The sequence below is a fragment of the Eupeodes corollae genome, chromosome 2, assembly GCF_945859685.1.
Source record: "Eupeodes corollae chromosome 2, idEupCoro1.1, whole genome shotgun sequence".
Classification (NCBI taxonomy): Eukaryota; Metazoa; Arthropoda; class Insecta; order Diptera; family Syrphidae; genus Eupeodes; species Eupeodes corollae.
In genome coordinates, this window is record NC_079148.1 from 52,750,459 (window position 1) to 52,769,554 (window position 19,096).

The 19,096-nt window shown below is 30.9% G+C and overlaps 1 protein-coding gene across 1 annotated transcript in view; it reads right to left on the reverse strand.

Moving 5' to 3' along the window:
- Positions 1–865: 865 nt before the first annotated feature.
- LOC129944916 (uncharacterized protein K02A2.6-like) overlaps positions 866–19,096 on the reverse strand; it is a 94,951-nt gene continuing 76,720 nt past the window's right edge. The window contains exon 4 of the mRNA XM_056054576.1: positions 866–1,059. Coding sequence (XP_055910551.1) covers positions 866–1,059 — 194 coding nt within the window. The remainder of the gene's footprint in view (positions 1,060–19,096) is intronic.

Below are 19,096 nucleotides of genomic sequence, written 5' to 3' on the forward strand. Positions count from 1 at the left end.
CTTCAATAGCAGGCAAGAAAAGTCAGTTGTCGTATGACCATAACACTCTGAATTGACGGTGACAGTCGTTTCATCTTCGTTTTTGAAGAAATAAGGTCCAATCACACCTCCGGATCAAAGAGCGGCCAAAAATGCAACTTCTTGTGGATGTAATGGCCTTTCTTCAACTATTTAAGGATTCTTATAACCCCAAATACGACAATTTTGTTTATTGATGTACCAACCGAGTGAGAAATGTCTGGCTCCAGTTTTAGTGTGAACTGGACTTTATATGGATGTTAGGGTAGATCCAAATGCAAAATAAGCCATAATGTGCCGTAAGCCCGTTAGACAGTCCTAATTCTTAAAAACAGCGAGGAATCGTTACATTCGGGTCTTCAGCAACACTTTCACTTACAGCAGCGATATTTTCAGTGGTTACGAGCAAAACGATGATGCACAGGCCTTACAATGTCTGTAACCAATCCTGTTCACACAAATAAAGTTTTTAAAACACAAAATAATTATGTTAATATACAAAATTTTTATTGAATAAATTAAATGTACAAGTGTTCACTTGTGGATAACAAAGATGAGTGACCAAAGGTTTGCAAAAGGCACACTAAAAGGTGTTCAGTCTTCATAAATATTAAATATCAAATATCAGCGCGTGAGGAAAAACATTGAACTTTTATCAAAGGTCATATTTCGTCTGGCCTCACGCTGCTGAGGGCGTTGGGTGGAATATGGGTTGTGGGCAAGGTACAAATTTGGATAACAAAAATAGACTTATTAAAAATAATGTATGGGAATTGATAAAGGCATCATTTCCCATCGTGTCAGCATTTAAAATGTAGGTGTGATATTGTGGTCGGGTGTTTTTGTGTTACTTAACAAATCCAGTCTCTTCAAATTTCGGCACAATTTTGTCAAGTGCTTGTGTAGCTGGACGATTTTGTAAGCCATATTCTCCTGTAAAGGAACGGTATGTGGGCTGTGACGGAATGTAGTAGGGTTTTACAATTGGTAGGCGTTGTGTGAAAGTTAAGCGATCTATTTTCATGTTTGTCGGACTTTCAACTGAAAAAAAAATTGGTTCAGCAACTTAGTTTGACAGATGTCGAATTCCAGCCATATACTTTTGAAACCATTACCAAATATTGCTGATTTTCACATAAAAATACAATTTGATTATTTTTAAAGAAATAAAAACCTTCACGGAATTCTAATTAAATTTGATATAAATTGGTTTTAGCCTAAAATATTGGGTTGATTTTTTTTTTTTGATAAATAAGGTTGTTAGTAATATTTTAATAAACTTTTAGAAAGTGTAGGTATTATCCCATCCTCTTTTCTCTGCAGTTCATTTTTCAAACAGTTTTTTAGAATCGCTTACGTCAAAGTGGATGTGACCATTGACTTATTTATCTGTCCAATTTCAATTTGCTGATAATAAAACTCATACTAATAACTCATAATCAGATTAGTAAAGTGCTATCAAAATTAATTAGAAATGAAGAAATAATAAATTTTTAAGAAATAAATATTTTACTTTTGTAATTTTATATATGAAAAAAACAAATAAACAAAGTAAAAAAGTTGTTACAGTTTTTTACTAATAAGATTATAAAATTAAAAAAAAAAAAACAGTTTTTAGTAAAAAAGAGACAAAAACTCTATGATTGTATCTTCCTATAGATGCTTCAAGTAAAGAGCTGCATCAAAACGGCATTAAGTTAATATAATTACGCTTAAATAATATTTTATTAAAAAACGAACAAAAGTGTCCATGTCACAAGGGTAAAACAAGAGGTTTAAAAACAATAAACAACTACATTGTAATGTTGATACATGAAATTGAAGACGATTGTGTAAGTTGTGCAAAATCGAAAAATAATTCGAGCTAAAAACAAATTTTCCAAAATTAAAAAAAAGTACGTATACGACACAGCGCCCTCAATAAAAAATTTAAGACAATTTTTTTTGTTTTTTAATTATTGATTTAAACATTTTATTTCACTTAAAAAAATTCCTGGCTGAGTAATTTAAAAAAAATGTAGATGTCACTTGTAATAGTCTAATTGCTTTGAATCTTAATCCTAAATATCATAATAACTTTGAAAAGCAGAAAATGTGATTGAAAAAAGTATATGCCTCCGCATAACCTATGCCATATAGGAATTTAAAGTTTCGATGCATAAATTATTTAAAAAACATTCAATTTTGAAGAAAAAGCTTTTTGTTTGTGTGTTGGTTGGTTTGTTTGTTTATAGATTTATCCTATTTGTAGTTCTTCAAACGAACTTTCTATTTTATTCACCTAGAGACCAACTTTTTGAATACAATTTCAATAAAATCTAAAACTTTTTCTCTAGCCTCTAATTCATTTCTACAAACATATACATATATATCCCCATCTCTTTCTAGTCTCTGAGTCTCATTCAAAAGAGTATGCCTTTTTATTCCTTTTATTCCTCACAGCTAGTCTCACAACTCAGAACTCATTCTAAACATTAGCAATTTGTATAGCATATCAAAATGTCCGTTTTGTCTCTCGTCCCTATGCTATATGGCTATAAGGCTATGGCTACAGTTACGCATTGATATATGCATCTACATTTCAACGTTATATATCAAAGGATTCCAGTTGGATTTCACATACAAATCCACACAACCCGACCGAAAAGAAAACTTATAAAACTCGGCCATTCTGCGCGAATGCTTTGTACACATAGACCGCAACAACTGTTGGCTGAACATAGTCGAAAGTGAAAAAGTTTTTCTTTTGCTATTTCAACCTATTTTTTTTGTCTTAGCTTCTGTTTTCTTTTTTTGTTGCATTTTATTTTTTGTATTTATTTTATTTTCTTTTATTTGTTTGTGAACAACTTTATTGTACCATGGTTAGAGGATGGTTCTTGAAAAAGTTGTTTTTAGTTTTCACTTATCTTTCTGCCATTTGCCTTATACTGGCTTTCTTATCTTCATCCTTTTGAATTCAACATTTTCTGGGTAAATAAGACGACATCCTTCTTAAAAGGAGTTTTGGTAGGTGCTCAATGTACCTACGTCTTTAGTTTATTTTTATTTTCTCCTTCTTTGGAATTCTAAGATTCTTGTTGGATATAAAGTGGAAGTGCTATAGGAGAAGAAGAACAAATCAGCTTCTCTTGGATAAATGATGAATTAGTCGAAAGTTCTAGAAGCAAAAAAACGGAGACACTTATCTACGAGAACTTTTAAAAGGATTTAAATTCAATACTCTAAATTTTTGTCTCCTTTTACAAGCAGCATATTATTTTTTATTTCTGTAGACTATATTTTGTTTTGAATTAAACTTTTTTTTCCATTTTGTTCATTATATCAACGAAAAATCCGTTAATCCAGCAAAAAAGTTTCATTAAATTAATTCGTTTATAACTTAATTCGTTACTTAAAAATTCAAATGTTTTACATTATTATCACACTATTTTTGACTTCGTTTTCCTATTTTTAAAAATATAATGAAAATATTAAAACTTAATCAACAAATTTTCGCCAAAACCATCATGGATATCTTTTTGTTTGCCAATTTCATATTATTTAATAGTTCGCGAACTTATTATACGCAAAACTCTATATCGGTGTGGCATTATTGGAAATTGCATTTGACCTGCAGCATCACACAAAAGGCTAACAGGGTCTATTACACGCTGTGCTTGTTGAATCAGAAATATTGTCTGTTAAGCACTTATGTATGTATTTGCCTTCATCAACCATATACAGGACGAATTATGTTTCATTACATATTTTCCTCTTTCGAATTATTGCGGCCAATCGATATGAGATTCAATTGGGAATTTAGCTCTTTTTATTGCTGATAAGGTGCGGTTGATGGCCCTTTTACTGGCCCCGAAAATTATGAGCAATTTAATTGATGTATACCACCTGCAATCATTGTGAAACTTGTGAATGGGTTTTATTGCTTGGAAGTCCGGGCTTCATAACAAAAACTCTATACTTACTTATTCTATGATTTGTACACATCAATATACTTGCACATTCACAACATAGCTGTTATACACACATGGATAGAGTTTAAATCAGTCTGTGGAAATGTATATGTGTGCTTTTAAATATTGTAATTGATCCAGAATTTGAAAGCCTTTGCTATGTGAACCGAATTCAAGGAAAATATGGATGAGATTCCGTATGTTGCTGGAGTTGCATCAGCGGTAAATTGTAGTTGTTGGTAATAATTAAGTGATGATTCAGTCAAAGGAAGGTTATTGAACTGTATATATACAGAGTACAGACGGTACCTATATAATGGTATTCATCTGGATGAATGAGTCTCAGTCAAGGATGAAGAGAAATTTCAGGATTGTAATTGCGTTTTGGAGTTGCATTACACTTTGAATATTTACTACGCTACGATTATTATTGGAAATGTATCTTTGCAAGCTGTGTGTAGAATCTAAAATAAGAAAAGTAGCTGGTGTTAGACTTGGTTACTAAAGCCAATGAATATAGAAAGGAAGTAATCCAGAACTTTTGATTAAACGTTTTTTAGCAAAATAATATTACTTTTTTCCCGTGTTGCTATTGGCTCAGCAGCATAAGTTTTTGATTTGAAACACCGAAATCAAATTACAAATTTAAACTACAATGATAAGGACATTTAGGACCTTTTTTGTAAGCTAAGTGTCCTCATCCCGATTAAGGAAGGAAGATATCTTGGGCTTAATCCCTGCCTGTGACACCTACAAAGTTGTTTTCAAGGCTACTGCGTCTTGCGAGGCATTGAAAATTCTCCAAGAGGAATTCTTGTCATGAAGAGTCCTTTCTCAAATTAAGTGTTCGGTTTCGGCTTAAAACTGTAGGAACCCTCTATCCCTGACATGACTCTCGTGCATGAACTCATATTTTAATAATCACACTGATGTTGCTTACATTTTTGATCCATGCAAGTTTTTTAAATATAAATTTTAAATATCTTGGTATGTTTGCATTATTAAAGAAAAAATATGTAGGTTTTAGAAAAACACTTTATGATTTATTTATCAACAAAGCGTTGAATAATTTATTTTTATAAACAAAAAATAAACAAGAAATTTTTTTATATTTGTATGTTATGTATTTTTATTAGCTTCATTGTATTTATTAAAACAAATATAAGTTATATTTTACTTTTAAAAATAATATAAATGAAAATAAGTTTTTCACAGTTTTTTCTTTCAAAGTATTTTGTTTCGTTTAAAATATAAGAATTATTATTAGTTTAGGGTAATAACATAAAAATAAATAATAGAACTCAATGTCCCTGATTAAGATATCCGAATTTAGTTAAAATTCGACTTTGAAAAAAAAAACATCCGTAAAAATAAAACATAAATTTCACTTCTAAATGCTTTCATAATAATAATTAACTTCCCATAGGAAGTTATTGTAATGGGTCCGATTTGTCAAATCGAAAATTTTGACATTTCTCGACGTTTCAAGGTCCCTAGAATCGAAATAAAAGATTTTTAGAAAGATGTCTGTGCGTGCGTGTGTACGTACGTTAATTCATCCGTACAGCCGTACGTTAGCGACGTATTTTTCGTCATCCATAGCTCAAGAACCAGAAGAGATATCGACTTCAAATAAATTTTGTTATACACAAAGATGCAGAAAGGGCTCCCAAGAAAATAGCGTGGGTTGTTTTTTTACCATAGCAATTTGAAAAAAAGGTGCAAAATTTGGGTAACCCTAAATATCTTACGAACCAAAAACGATAGAGACTCGAAATAAATTTTATATAATATATTGTAACGTGATATCAAAGAAGTATATTTTTTGAAAAAAAAAAAAATCCATCTAACGGTTTTTTTTTATAAATCAAAAAAACTGAACAAAAAATTTGTCACCTCCAAAATTATACGACTAAAATATGATTTCAGCTCCAAAACAGTTTTGTGCAACGAACAAAAGTATTTATTTTACATCTGATAAAATTTTGGAAAAAATCGAATTTACAGTTTTTTTTATGAAAAATAAAAATCTAAAAAAAACATTACTCAAAGATTCTAAAAATTGAATATCGATTCAAATATCTTTTCAAAAACTTGAAATTTAGGCTTCAAATTTATTTTATCTTATATGAAATATTGTTTTATTATATTCTGAAAAATGTTAAGAAAAATCGAATGGACATTTTTCTTACAAAAAATAAAAACCTAAAAAAAAACTTAATAAAAGTTGGTAAAAATTGATTTTCGACTCAAATATCTTTTCAAAACTTCAAGATATTGGCTTTAATTTACTTTTATCTTTCAAAAAATATTGTTGTCAACATTCAGTAAATATTTGAAAAAAATCGAATTGACAGTTTTTTTACAAAAAATAAAAAACCGAAAAAAAATTTACAAAAGTTGGTAAAAAATGATTTTCGTCTCAAATATCTTTTCAAAAACTTAAAATTCTGGCTTGAAACTAATTTTATCTTAAACGAAATATTGTTTCCAACATTCTGTACAATTTTGAAAAAAATCGAATTGACAGTTTTCTTACAAAAAATTAAAAACCGAAAAAAAATTAACAAAAGTTGGTAAAAATGATTTTCGACTCAAATATCTTTTCAAAAATTGTAGATATTGGCTTCAAACTACTTTTATCTTATAAGAAATATTGTTTTCAAAATTCTATACAATTTTGAAAAAAATCGAATTGACAGTTTTTTACAAAAATTAAAACTCTAAAAACAACAATGCTTAAACTTGGTAAAAATTTACTTTTGACTCAAATAGCTTTTCAAAAATTAAAAACATTGGCTTCAAACTTATTTTATTTCACAGAAAATATTGTCTTTGACATTCAGTAATTTTTATATAAAAATCCAACAGTCCGTTTTTTCATAAAAAATAAAATCTACAAAAAATAGTACGCAAATTTGGTAAAAATTGATACGAGTACACATAGACAAACTTTTAAGCAAGACAAATCGACAGACGGGATGGGAAGTTATCAGTGTGGGTCGCATCCCAGCCTCTTTTTAAATTTGACTTTACTCTAGATTTGGATCCATTATCTAGGGTTAATAATTTCATTTTATTTAATGGTTTCTTATTATGTTTTCGTAAAAAACCTTGATCTTGTATGTTAGGCATGAACGGTAACATTGCTTGAATGTCTTTTTTCTTTTTTTGGTTAGCTCTATGTTGAAAACACTTTGTACTACAGTATGAAGGATATTACTCTTTTGAGCCTCTCATAGTTTAAGTGATTTTAACCGTTTCAAAATCCTTACTATGTTTTCTCTGATAATGCAAGGAAAGAAGATCATTGCTTCTATATTCGATTTGTCTGCAATCTTTGAAAGGTACCATTTTAAGATCTAGACTAGCTTTATTAAAATTCAAAAAATCTTCTTTCTTAAAGCTGCGCACTCTTAAGCTTAATTTTGCTGTATTTCATTCCGTTTAGAACCCTTATCAAAGAAACGGGGATGTAAACTTCCAAGTCTTTTAAGTATTTTTCGATTCCTCTGTGCACATCATCCACTTGGAAATGGCCTGGTTCAGAATACTTGTGTGTAATTGTTTCAATACTGTTATTATAGTCCATAAATTTAAGAATGGCTAAGGAAACCATTCTGTTCCTATTATGCGGAATTCAAGCATCGGACCACAAAATAATCCTTTTTGTTTCTGGAAGATCTTCCAGAACCATTTTTTAAAATAATAATTAGACCAAATGCTATGTCATTTCCAGACTGGCAGGTTAGCGTTTCGTGCCAAAGTTTAATTTTTGGGCAAAATCCCTTCAAATTATATACAGCATATTTACATCTACATATAAAAGTAACTCGAAAATTTTTTGCTTTCGGCAGAGAAAAAAAAAACAATTTGCAAATCATAAGCGATAACCACTGTGTTTTAACACTTGTTTTTTTTCGATCGATATCACGCTGAGTCTTTGCTTCACTATGATTACTGCGATGAACGTCATAATCTCGTTGTTTACTTGTATTCTGCTGTGAATTCAGCACATTTGTCGAACATATCTTTTTTGGGTTTAAAATACGCCAAATTGAATGATTCATTGAAAACTTTCCGATAAATTTTTCAGGAAACAAGTTTTCTCACTGACTCTACATACATTTTCATTAAAGTAAATCCAACTTCGAGGTATTATTTTTGGTATTTGTTCAGCAGTAGTGCGAATCTGTTACTTGAAAAGATTTTATATTTTCTTTAACTTTATTTATATATTGTTCTGGTGTGATTTGTATGACAAATTGTTCATGTTTCGGTAGAGAATAAGTACTCGTGTCATTATAGTTTGTTGTAAAAAAACAGTAAATCCGATTTTGAGAAATGTCAAAAGTTGAGAATTTGGCAATTTTTGACAGACATCAAATGTTTCATTGCATTTTCCCAAGAATGCATAATTGTAAACTTTTTCCGAGATACCACTACTGCTCTTTTTGGTTTAAGTATTTACACGAATTTGAAATAAAATCTCCATAACTTGAAAACTAAATGAGAAAGAACAAAACGGTTTGCGCCAATCGAAAGAGTACTTTCGAATTACAAAAACTGTATTTCTAACATTACTCAAAGATTCTAAAAATTGAATATCGATTCAAATATCTTTTCAAAAACTTGAAATTTAGGCTTCAAATTTATTTTATCTTATATGAAATATTGTTTTATTATATTCTGAAAAATGTTAAGAAAAATCGAATGGACATTTTTCTTACAAAAAATAAAAACCTAAAAAAAAACTTAATAAAAGTTGGTAAAAATTGATTTTCGACTCAAATATCTTTTCAAAACTTCAAGATATTGGCTTTAATTTACTTTTATCTTTCAAAAAATATTGTTGTCAACATTCAGTAAATATTTGAAAAAAATCGAATTGACAGTTTTTTTACAAAAAATAAAAAACCGAAAAAAAATTTACAAAAGTTGGTAAAAAATGATTTTCGTCTCAAATATCTTTTCAAAAACTTAAAATTCTGGCTTGAAACTAATTTTATCTTAAACGAAATATTGTTTCCAACATTCTGTACAATTTTGAAAAAAATCGAATTGACAGTTTTCTTACAAAAAATTAAAAACCGAAAAAAAATTAACAAAAGTTGGTAAAAATGATTTTCGACTCAAATATCTTTTCAAAAATTGTAGATATTGGCTTCAAACTACTTTTATCTTATAAGAAATATTGTTTTCAAAATTCTATACAATTTTGAAAAAAATCGAATTGACAGTTTTTTACAAAAATTAAAACTCTAAAAACAACAATGCTTAAACTTGGTAAAAATTTACTTTTGACTCAAATAGCTTTTCAAAAATTAAAAACATTGGCTTCAAACTTATTTTATTTCACAGAAAATATTGTCTTTGACATTCAGTAATTTTTATATAAAAATCCAACAGTCCGTTTTTTCATAAAAAATAAAATCTACAAAAAATAGTACGCAAATTTGGTAAAAATTGATACGAGTACACATAGACAAACTTTTAAGCAAGACAAATCGACAGACGGGATGGGAAGTTATCAGTGTGGGTCGCATCCCAGCCTCTTTTTAAATTTGACTTTACTCTAGATTTGGATCCATTATCTAGGGTTAATAATTTCATTTTATTTAATGGTTTCTTATTATGTTTTCGTAAAAAACCTTGATCTTGTATGTTAGGCATGAACGGTAACATTGCTTGAATGTCTTTTTTCTTTTTTTGGTTAGCTCTATGTTGAAAACACTTTGTACTACAGTATGAAGGATATTACTCTTTTGAGCCTCTCATAGTTTAAGTGATTTTAACCGTTTCAAAATCCTTACTATGTTTTCTCTGATAATGCAAGGAAAGAAGATCATTGCTTCTATATTCGATTTGTCTGCAATCTTTGAAAGGTACCATTTTAAGATCTAGACTAGCTTTATTAAAATTCAAAAAATCTTCTTTCTTAAAGCTGCGCACTCTTAAGCTTAATTTTGCTGTATTTCATTCCGTTTAGAACCCTTATCAAAGAAACGGGGATGTAAACTTCCAAGTCTTTTAAGTATTTTTCGATTCCTCTGTGCACATCATCCACTTGGAAATGGCCTGGTTCAGAATACTTGTGTGTAATTGTTTCAATACTGTTATTATAGTCCATAAATTTAAGAATGGCTAAGGAAACCATTCTGTTCCTATTATGCGGAATTCAAGCATCGGACCACAAAATAATCCTTTTTGTTTCTGGAAGATCTTCCAGAACCATTTTTTAAAATAATAATTAGACCAAATGCTATGTCATTTCCAGACTGGCAGGTTAGCGTTTCGTGCCAAAGTTTAATTTTTGGGCAAAATCCCTTCAAATTATATACAGCATATTTACATCTACATATAAAAGTAACTCGAAAATTTTTTGCTTTCGGCAGAGAAAAAAAAAACAATTTGCAAATCATAAGCGATAACCACTGTGTTTTAACACTTGTTTTTTTTCGATCGATATCACGCTGAGTCTTTGCTTCACTATGATTACTGCGATGAACGTCATAATCTCGTTGTTTACTTGTATTCTGCTGTGAATTCAGCACATTTGTCGAACATATCTTTTTTGGGTTTAAAATACGCCAAATTGAATGATTCATTGAAAACTTTCCGATAAATTTTTCAGGAAACAAGTTTTCTCACTGACTCTACATACATTTTCATTAAAGTAAATCCAACTTCGAGGTATTATTTTTGGTATTTGTTCAGCAGTAGTGCGAATCTGTTACTTGAAAAGATTTTATATTTTCTTTAACTTTATTTATATATTGTTCTGGTGTGATTTGTATGACAAATTGTTCATGTTTCGGTAGAGAATAAGTACTCGTGTCATTATAGTTTGTTGTAAAAAAACAGTAAATCCGATTTTGAGAAATGTCAAAAGTTGAGAATTTGGCAATTTTTGACAGACATCAAATGTTTCATTGCATTTTCCCAAGAATGCATAATTGTAAACTTTTTCCGAGATACCACTACTGCTCTTTTTGGTTTAAGTATTTACACGAATTTGAAATAAAATCTCCATAACTTGAAAACTAAATGAGAAAGAACAAAACGGTTTGCGCCAATCGAAAGAGTACTTTCGAATTACAAAAACTGTATTTCTAACTCAATTTCATCAAAAATGGTCTATTGAACAAGATAAAACTCAGGTGACGATACATTGCCTTAAGAACATTTGTCTAAGATTCTATAAAGGGACCTTAAAAGTTGAAATTTTGAAAAATCGAACCGATTTCAATACCTTCCAATTGGAAATTAACAGTTTTGGGATGGCAAAACCTTAAATTTTTGCACAAAATACAATCTTCTCGTCCAGAAAAACTTAGAATCGAGGAAATTACTTTCTGTCTTAAAATTAATACTTCTTTTCAACAAGTTTTCTGTTACCCTTTTGAGTTTTTTTGTGTACAATAAACTTAGCAATTTTTTTAAAATTTATATTTTGATATGAATTTCCTAAACGTTGAAAAAAGCCTTAGCAAACGTTTATAGGCTTTATTTATAAAACCTTTGAAATACGAGAATAAATATGTAAGAAGAAACATTTTATTGAGAACTCACATATACATCAATTTTTGTTTTTCGATAATGTCAGTATATGTAGGAAAAGCACCTTAATAAAAATAACGGAAACGAAATTTTTGTATACACAGGTATATTACATAAACCTAAGTCCAATATCTCATTTATTTTTCAACACTCTGGTACACGCAGGTCTCTTCTTTATGCATTATTTTTCGTTCACCCCAAATTACTTTGCCATCAGAAATCGGCAATTCATCAATAATTTCCAAGATTTTTTATATTTTTCTTTTGCCAAAAATAAAAACAAAAATGAAAATACAAAAATAAAATATAAAACGAGCTTGCAATTCATCAGAGAAAAACAAGAAGAATAAAAATACATATAAATAAAAGATAAGTTATACGAATGTAGCTTTATACGTACATAGATATTACAAAAACAGAAAGGATATCCTCTGAAAAGCTCAAAAGGACATGTTGTGTGATATTTCATACCTCATGCTATTATAATGTTGGTTGGTAGAGGTATAGAAGTACCTAACTACATATGTATGTACATCATATATGTAGCTGCATACAAATTATTGTATTTCTCTTGTTTTATCGAGTATGAAATTTTAACGACTTTTTGAAAGGGTGAATACGAATTCAATATTATTATGATTGAACCATTCAATGACTATAAAATTACAAAAAAACAAAAACAACAACGAAAAAAGATTGCGAGTTTGGGATTAAGAATCATGAATATTTTTCATAAAAATAATCTCTAAATAAAATTGTGAATAAATATTAATTGAAATAATATTTCTACGGTTTTTTTTGTTTGTTTTTGGTTTAATACCTACAGCGAAAATACAAATCAGCAGTTTGTAAATCTTGTATCTCAAAAACAGTTGGTCATTTTTGTGTTTCCATTGTTTCCTAATTTTGAATGTAAAAACAAAAACTGTGATTTTATATTGTGTGTATGTTCGTGTAGCTTACTCGTATTTTAGAAAAATGCAAAAAAAAAATGGATTTATTCCAACAAAAATAATCCATTTATTCATCATGACTTCAATTACTCTCCTCTTCTCAAGGTCTCCAGGGGCGATTGTCAAAAACCGATGAAAAATTAGTTTTGTGTGAGTGTTGAGAGGAAGATTATTTTGCTAGTGATTTGTTTTTCAATGTATATCGAAGGATGTACCAAGCTTCTTTTTTTTAGGTCCTGTTTTTGCACCAAGTTTAAATATTTATTTAAAAATTTAAACTTTTTTTATGAAGTTGGTGAGGAAAAATATTCTTTAAACAGTGTGAAGCATCGAACTTTTCAAAGGTCGAAATCGGAAATTATTATGGCACACTAGCCCTGTCAAAACGATAAAAAATAGTCTTAAGGCATCGGTGGACCAATTCAAGTCAATAACTTATTATTTATTTATTGCTTTTCTTCAAAAAAAGGGTAAGATATTTTGGCAAATTTTGAAGCATTTGAGAAATCGTATGGAGTGAATTCGAAAAGTTCAAAATAGTATTTACAAATGTTTAGATATTTTTGTAGGTAATAATTATGATTCTTAAGACTTCTTACCTACGGTACCGATCTGAATTGGTTTTGATCCTATTTAATTGATAGAAAACAATTAGTCAAAATTCGTGATATGGAATCAAGTTCCATTACAGTTCTTTAAGGAGCTCCTGAAGGTAGTCTGCAGCTGTTTGATTTTTCAAATAATGTTCAAAGTAATTAGAAATTATAATAATTGTATTTCATTCCAACAGGACATTAAAAATAACAGTACTAACTTTGAGACATGTTAGGAGAACAATGATTTCCTTCTAAATTTGGTGGACTTTGTTTTGTCTTTTAGTCGTGTATCAAGCCGAATAGTTTTTATTACATTCAAGAAAATTAAATTAAAGACTTTGGAATTATTTTTAATTTCAAATTTAAGTCACAAGTTTCATATACAAGTATATTGTCTCTAAATCCAATTCTGTCAAGTTTTCTTTTTTAAAATAAATTTAGCTGATTTTAAGTGCCTCTTCCCTTTGTGTAAGGTTTCCTATCACTGTTCATAAAAAGCTAATTTGCTAGCATGAAACTTGTATTTACAGGTCTAAAATTATTTAGTTAGATTGCCTTACTTATGCCAAGGCAATAGTATAAGACCACTTTGATGAAAAAAAAGAGATTAAATAAGGATAACGAAAGATATTAAATAAGGATAACGATCTTCGGATCTGTATGTGGAATGTTTGGTCCCTTATAACAGAACACGTGCAGCCGAACAATTATCGGAAGCCCTAAATTGTTGTAATGCAGATATTACCGCCAATCAAGAAGTGCGATGGGATGGACCGGGCAAATGCAGAGGAGAAAGATGGAAAAACCAAAGACATATTCTTCGAGCTCTTGGACAAGACTTATGAGCAGTGCCCTATATATGACATTAAAATTATCTTAAGAGGAGAAGACATCGTTGGTGGCACAATCGGGAGATACAGCTTGCACGAAACCACCTCCGACAACGGATTCTGGCTGATCGATTTCTCCAGTATAAATTATGCCCGAACTTTACGAGGGACCAAAATTGACCCGGACCCCAAGGTTCGGCTACGGATATCCCGGTCCAAGCCAAAACAAGGAAGAACTGTGAGAAGATTCGATGTTAGACGGCTACAATCGTAAGAGAATAACGTATCCTTTTCGGACCGAGTCTCTAGTAACCTCTTAAGGAGTACTATGCTGCCTGCATTAAGGATTGAAAAGTAGTAGCAACAATGCCTCGCAGCCATTAGAGATGCCGCCTCTTAAGTGCTAGGTTTCACAAGGACACAACAGCAAAACCCCTGGTTTCACGACGAATGCCGGCAAGCGCACGCAGTGAAACAAGATTCAAACAAAATAGTGCTGCACAGAGGGCCAAGAGAGAGGAATACCAACTTCTTAGATGGAAAAAAAGAGAGCATGAGAAGCGCGCGATCGAGGAGATAGAGGAATGCCACAACAGGAATAAAGTTAGTTAATTTTACCAAAAGGTAGAAAAACCTCCCAAGAGTTCCAAAAAAAACCAAAGGACGATCAGGGGAACATCGTAGTAGAACCGAAGGCTGTGTTGAGAATATGGAAAGACCACATTACATAACGGCGACGAAGAACCGAATTTCGCTGTTTTTGGCGTTTGGCGTCTCTATCAAACTAATCCTCTCACTGATGCATTTGATGTCAAAAAAGATTTCAGACAAGGCGATGCACTGTCATGCGACTTCTTCAACATCGTTATGGAAAGAATTGTGCAAAACTCAACAGTCAACACTAGAGGTAATTCTAATTACTCGGATACGCAGATGATATTGACGTTATTGTTAGATCAAAGCTTGATGTTAGTGGAGCGTTTTTGAGCATTGCGATGGAAGCAAAGAAGATGGGTTAAGTGTTCAATGAGGGCACGACCAAGTATATGCTGTCATCAAAAAAGGACATTGAACGACGACGTCTTGAACAAAACGTCACTATGGAAAGCTATAAATTTGAAGTAGTTTAGAACTTTGTGTACCTAGGCAACCCTATAAACTCAGACAACGACACTAGCGCTGAAATCAAACGAAGAATAGCTCTTGCTAATCGCTGCTTCTTTGGACTTAAAAGGCAATTGAGTAGTAAAGTCCTCTCTCAAGCTATCATCAATATGACACTCATCATCCCGGTTCTCATTTATGGCGATGAGGCCTGGACCCTGTCAACAAAGATGAGAGCGTCTTAGGGTGCTTCTTGAGAAAAATTCTTCGGGTGATTTTAGGTTCAGGACACATAGATGGAGAATGGAGGAGAAGATATAACGACCAACTGTACGGGCTGTAGAGCGACACTGACCTAGGTAACAGAATCAAAATCCAACGGCTTAAATGGCTAGGTCATGTAGAGCCAATGGACATCAACGCTCCAGCCCAAAAGGTCTTCGAATCCAATCCCGAGGGACGGCGCAGTAGAGGAAGACCGGTTTCAAGTGGCACACGCAGGTGGGTGAAGACCTCAACCAACTTGGCGTGCGAAAATGGAGACAGCTATGTAAGGACCGAGCTGGCTGGAGACGTATGTCGATTGAGGCCCAGGTCAGCCCCAGACTGTAGCGCCACCTTAAGTAAGTTAGTAAGGTTTTGATAGCTCACTTGCATTTCGTATATTGTATCATGGTCAAATATCTTCAGTTTTTTTATAATCTAAACATGAATCGTCTTACAAAAGTCAAACGCGTGAAAGTTATTGATTTTTTAAAAATTAAAATACGTGCTCTGTTAAGAAATTTCACCGCATGCTTCTTCCATTTTGTAGCTTAACTCACCTATTGAGGTGGCTATTTGGTGTATTGTGAACAAATTTAGCAACATATTTGCTGAATTATTGATTCAGCCAAATATTTAATGAATAAACTTTTCAAAAGTGGGAGGAAGATCCACTTTTTTATCGAAAAGTTGTTTTCAGCAACGAAGTTAATTTTTTAGAAAATAAAGACGCCAGCAAGCAAATTTGTTTTATTTGAAGATTTAGCTTCTTCAAAGATGATGTGAATTGTTAACGTGCAATGCGCAAATTGGAAGAGTTTTATTTGCATTTTGTTTTTACAAAATGGTGCCATACGTCATAAAGCACTCTTAAGATTATACCAATTAAGAGGCAAGTTCGGTAGACATTTAATTTCACGTTTGGGTCAGGTTAATTGTGTAGCATACTTTATTTTAAAGTAATCAGTAAACGATGATTGGGCCGCATGATCGAATGATATAACCGAATCAAAAATTATTAAAAAAATATCCTTCAAGCGAAACAAGTCGTTCTCTATCAATTCTTCTTGCAAAATCGCCTTCAATTGGCACCTAGATCATGCGATTCAATTCTTCAAGACTTTTTTGTTGGGTTATGTTAAGGATGATTTCTAAAGCACCTCTTCGATTAAAGCATATGGAAGCCAGCATTGAAGTATTCATTCATACCTACAAAAATCACAAGGACTAAGTGGGTGAACTAATTGACTCACAACCGCCGCCAACATTACAATAGACTTCAAACATTAAGTTACATATATTTAAATAAAGATTTGCATTTTTTCTAGACTTCAGGTTTTTAACTTCCCATAGGAAGTTATTGTAATGGGTCCGATTTGTCAAATTGAAAATTTTGACATTTCTCGACGTTTCAAGGTCCCTAGAGTCGAAATAAAAGATTTTTAGAAAGATGTCTGTGCGTGCGTGTGTACGTACGTTTGTACGTCCGTACGTCCGTACGTTCGCAACGTTTTTTTCGTCGTCCATAGCTCAAGAACCAGAAGAGATATCGACTTCAAATAAATTTTGTTATACAGATAATAAGGCAGAAAGATGCAGAAAGGGCTCTCAAGAAAATTGTGTAAGTGGTTTTTTTGCCATAGCAGTTTGAAAAAAAGGTGAAAATTTTGGTTAACCCTAAATATCTTACGAACCAAAAACGCTAGAGACTTGAATTAAATTTTATATAATATATTGTAACATGATACCAAACAGGTATATTTTTTGAAAAAAATCAATATAACGGTTTTTTTTTTAAAATCAATAAAACTGAAAAAAAAAATTTGTCACCTCCAAAATTTTACGACTGAAATATGATTTCATCTCTAAAACAATTTTGTGCAACGAAGAATAATGTTTTCGACATCTGACAAAATTTTGAGAAAAATCGAATTGACAGTTTTTTTTACAAAAAATAAAAACCTAAAAAAAAAAAATTATAAAAGTTGGTAAAAATTGATTTTCGACTCAAATATCTTTTCAAAACTTTGAGGTATTGGCTTAAATTTACTTTTATCTTTCAAAACATCTTGTTGTCAACATTCAGTTAAAGTTTGAAAAAAATCGAATTGACAGTTTTTTTACAAAAAATAAAAACCTAAAAAAAAAATTATAAAAGTGGGTAAAAATTGATTTTCGACTCAAATATCTTCTCAAAACTTTGAGATATTGGGTTTAATTTACTTTTATCTTTCAAAACATTTTGTTGTCAACATTCAGTTAAAGTTTGAAAAAAATCAAATTGACAGTTTTTTTACAAAAAATAAAAACCTAAAAAAAAATGTATAAAAGTGGGTAAAAATTGATTTTCGACTCAAAATATCTTTTCAAAACTTTGAGATATTGGCTTTAATTTACTTTTATCTTTCAAAACATCTTGTTGTCAACATTCAGTTAAATTTTGAAAAAAATCAAATTCACAGTTTTTTTACAAAAAATAAAAACCTAAAAAAAAATGTATGAAATTTGGTAAAAATTGATTTTCGACTCAAATATCTTTTAAAAAATAAGAAATATTGTTTTCAACATTTGGTAAAATTTTTAAAAAATCGAATTGACAGTTTTTTTACAAAAAATAAAACTCTAAAAAAAAAACAATACTAAAACTTGGTAAAAATTGACTTTCGACTCAAATAGCTTTTCAAAACTTAAAAATATTGGCTTGAAACTTATTTTATTTCACAGAAAATATTGTTTCATAAAAAATAAAATCTACAAAAGATAGCAAATTTGGTAAAAATTGATACGAGTACATATAGACAAACTTTTAAGCAAGACAAATCGACAGACGGGATGGGAAGTTATCAGTGTGGGTCGCATCCCAGCCTCTTTTTTTTTATTTTTGATGCCTCACTCACTGGAAATCCTGGCGCATGCCTTAAAAACTTGTTGTTTTGTTAGGCAAAATAACTTGTTTGCTATTAATTTGTATTTATGCGTACTTGTTGAATTAGGTAACTTATTCCTTTTCTTTCTTAATCGGCTTAGTTCTCTTCGAAATCGTTATTACGTTATTAACATCAGGAGAATTCAAACCAGATACATACATAGCTATTTCAGTCAATGGATTTGTTACTGCTGCTATTGTTGTTTCCAAAGAACTACAAAAGCTACTTACTGTTCCTTATTCCACAAATTAACCATTCGACAATTATAATTTTATAATAACTATTCTCACAGCTAAATACTTAACCTACCTACTTGCTACTGAGTTCCTGAATACAAACACACACACACACATACGCTTAAATTATATATACTAAAAGCCTTCTAAATGAACTTAAATTATGAAACAACCTCAATATCCTCTTCTGTTTGCACAAAACAAAGTGATTTAATTTCCATTATACCCTCATTGAAGTATACTTAACAACACTTTACCTCCCAGTGATTCCATATGACATAATGACATAAGGACTTTTCCTGACTTAATGTGACTATAATTTGACATTATTCTCGAGCCGAGCAGCAAAGGGATAGCATTCGTGCAAACTCAAACAAATTACTCAAGGGACCATTGTTTAAATGGAAAATTCACTCAGAAAGATGTAACAATAACGTTGTCGTCCTTTTGCTCGAGGTATTCTATGTGTATATGTGTATAAAATAGCAGCAGAACCAACCATACCTAAAATCATCCATCCCATCATCATCCAGTCTTAGCTTTGGCTTCAGCTTCAGTTTCAGCTCCAGCCAACATCAGGAGCATCCGAAGAAACTCAAGAGAGTCCCCTCGCTTCACCTTCACCCCTCAACACGGGAAGAGAAGAAAAGGAATT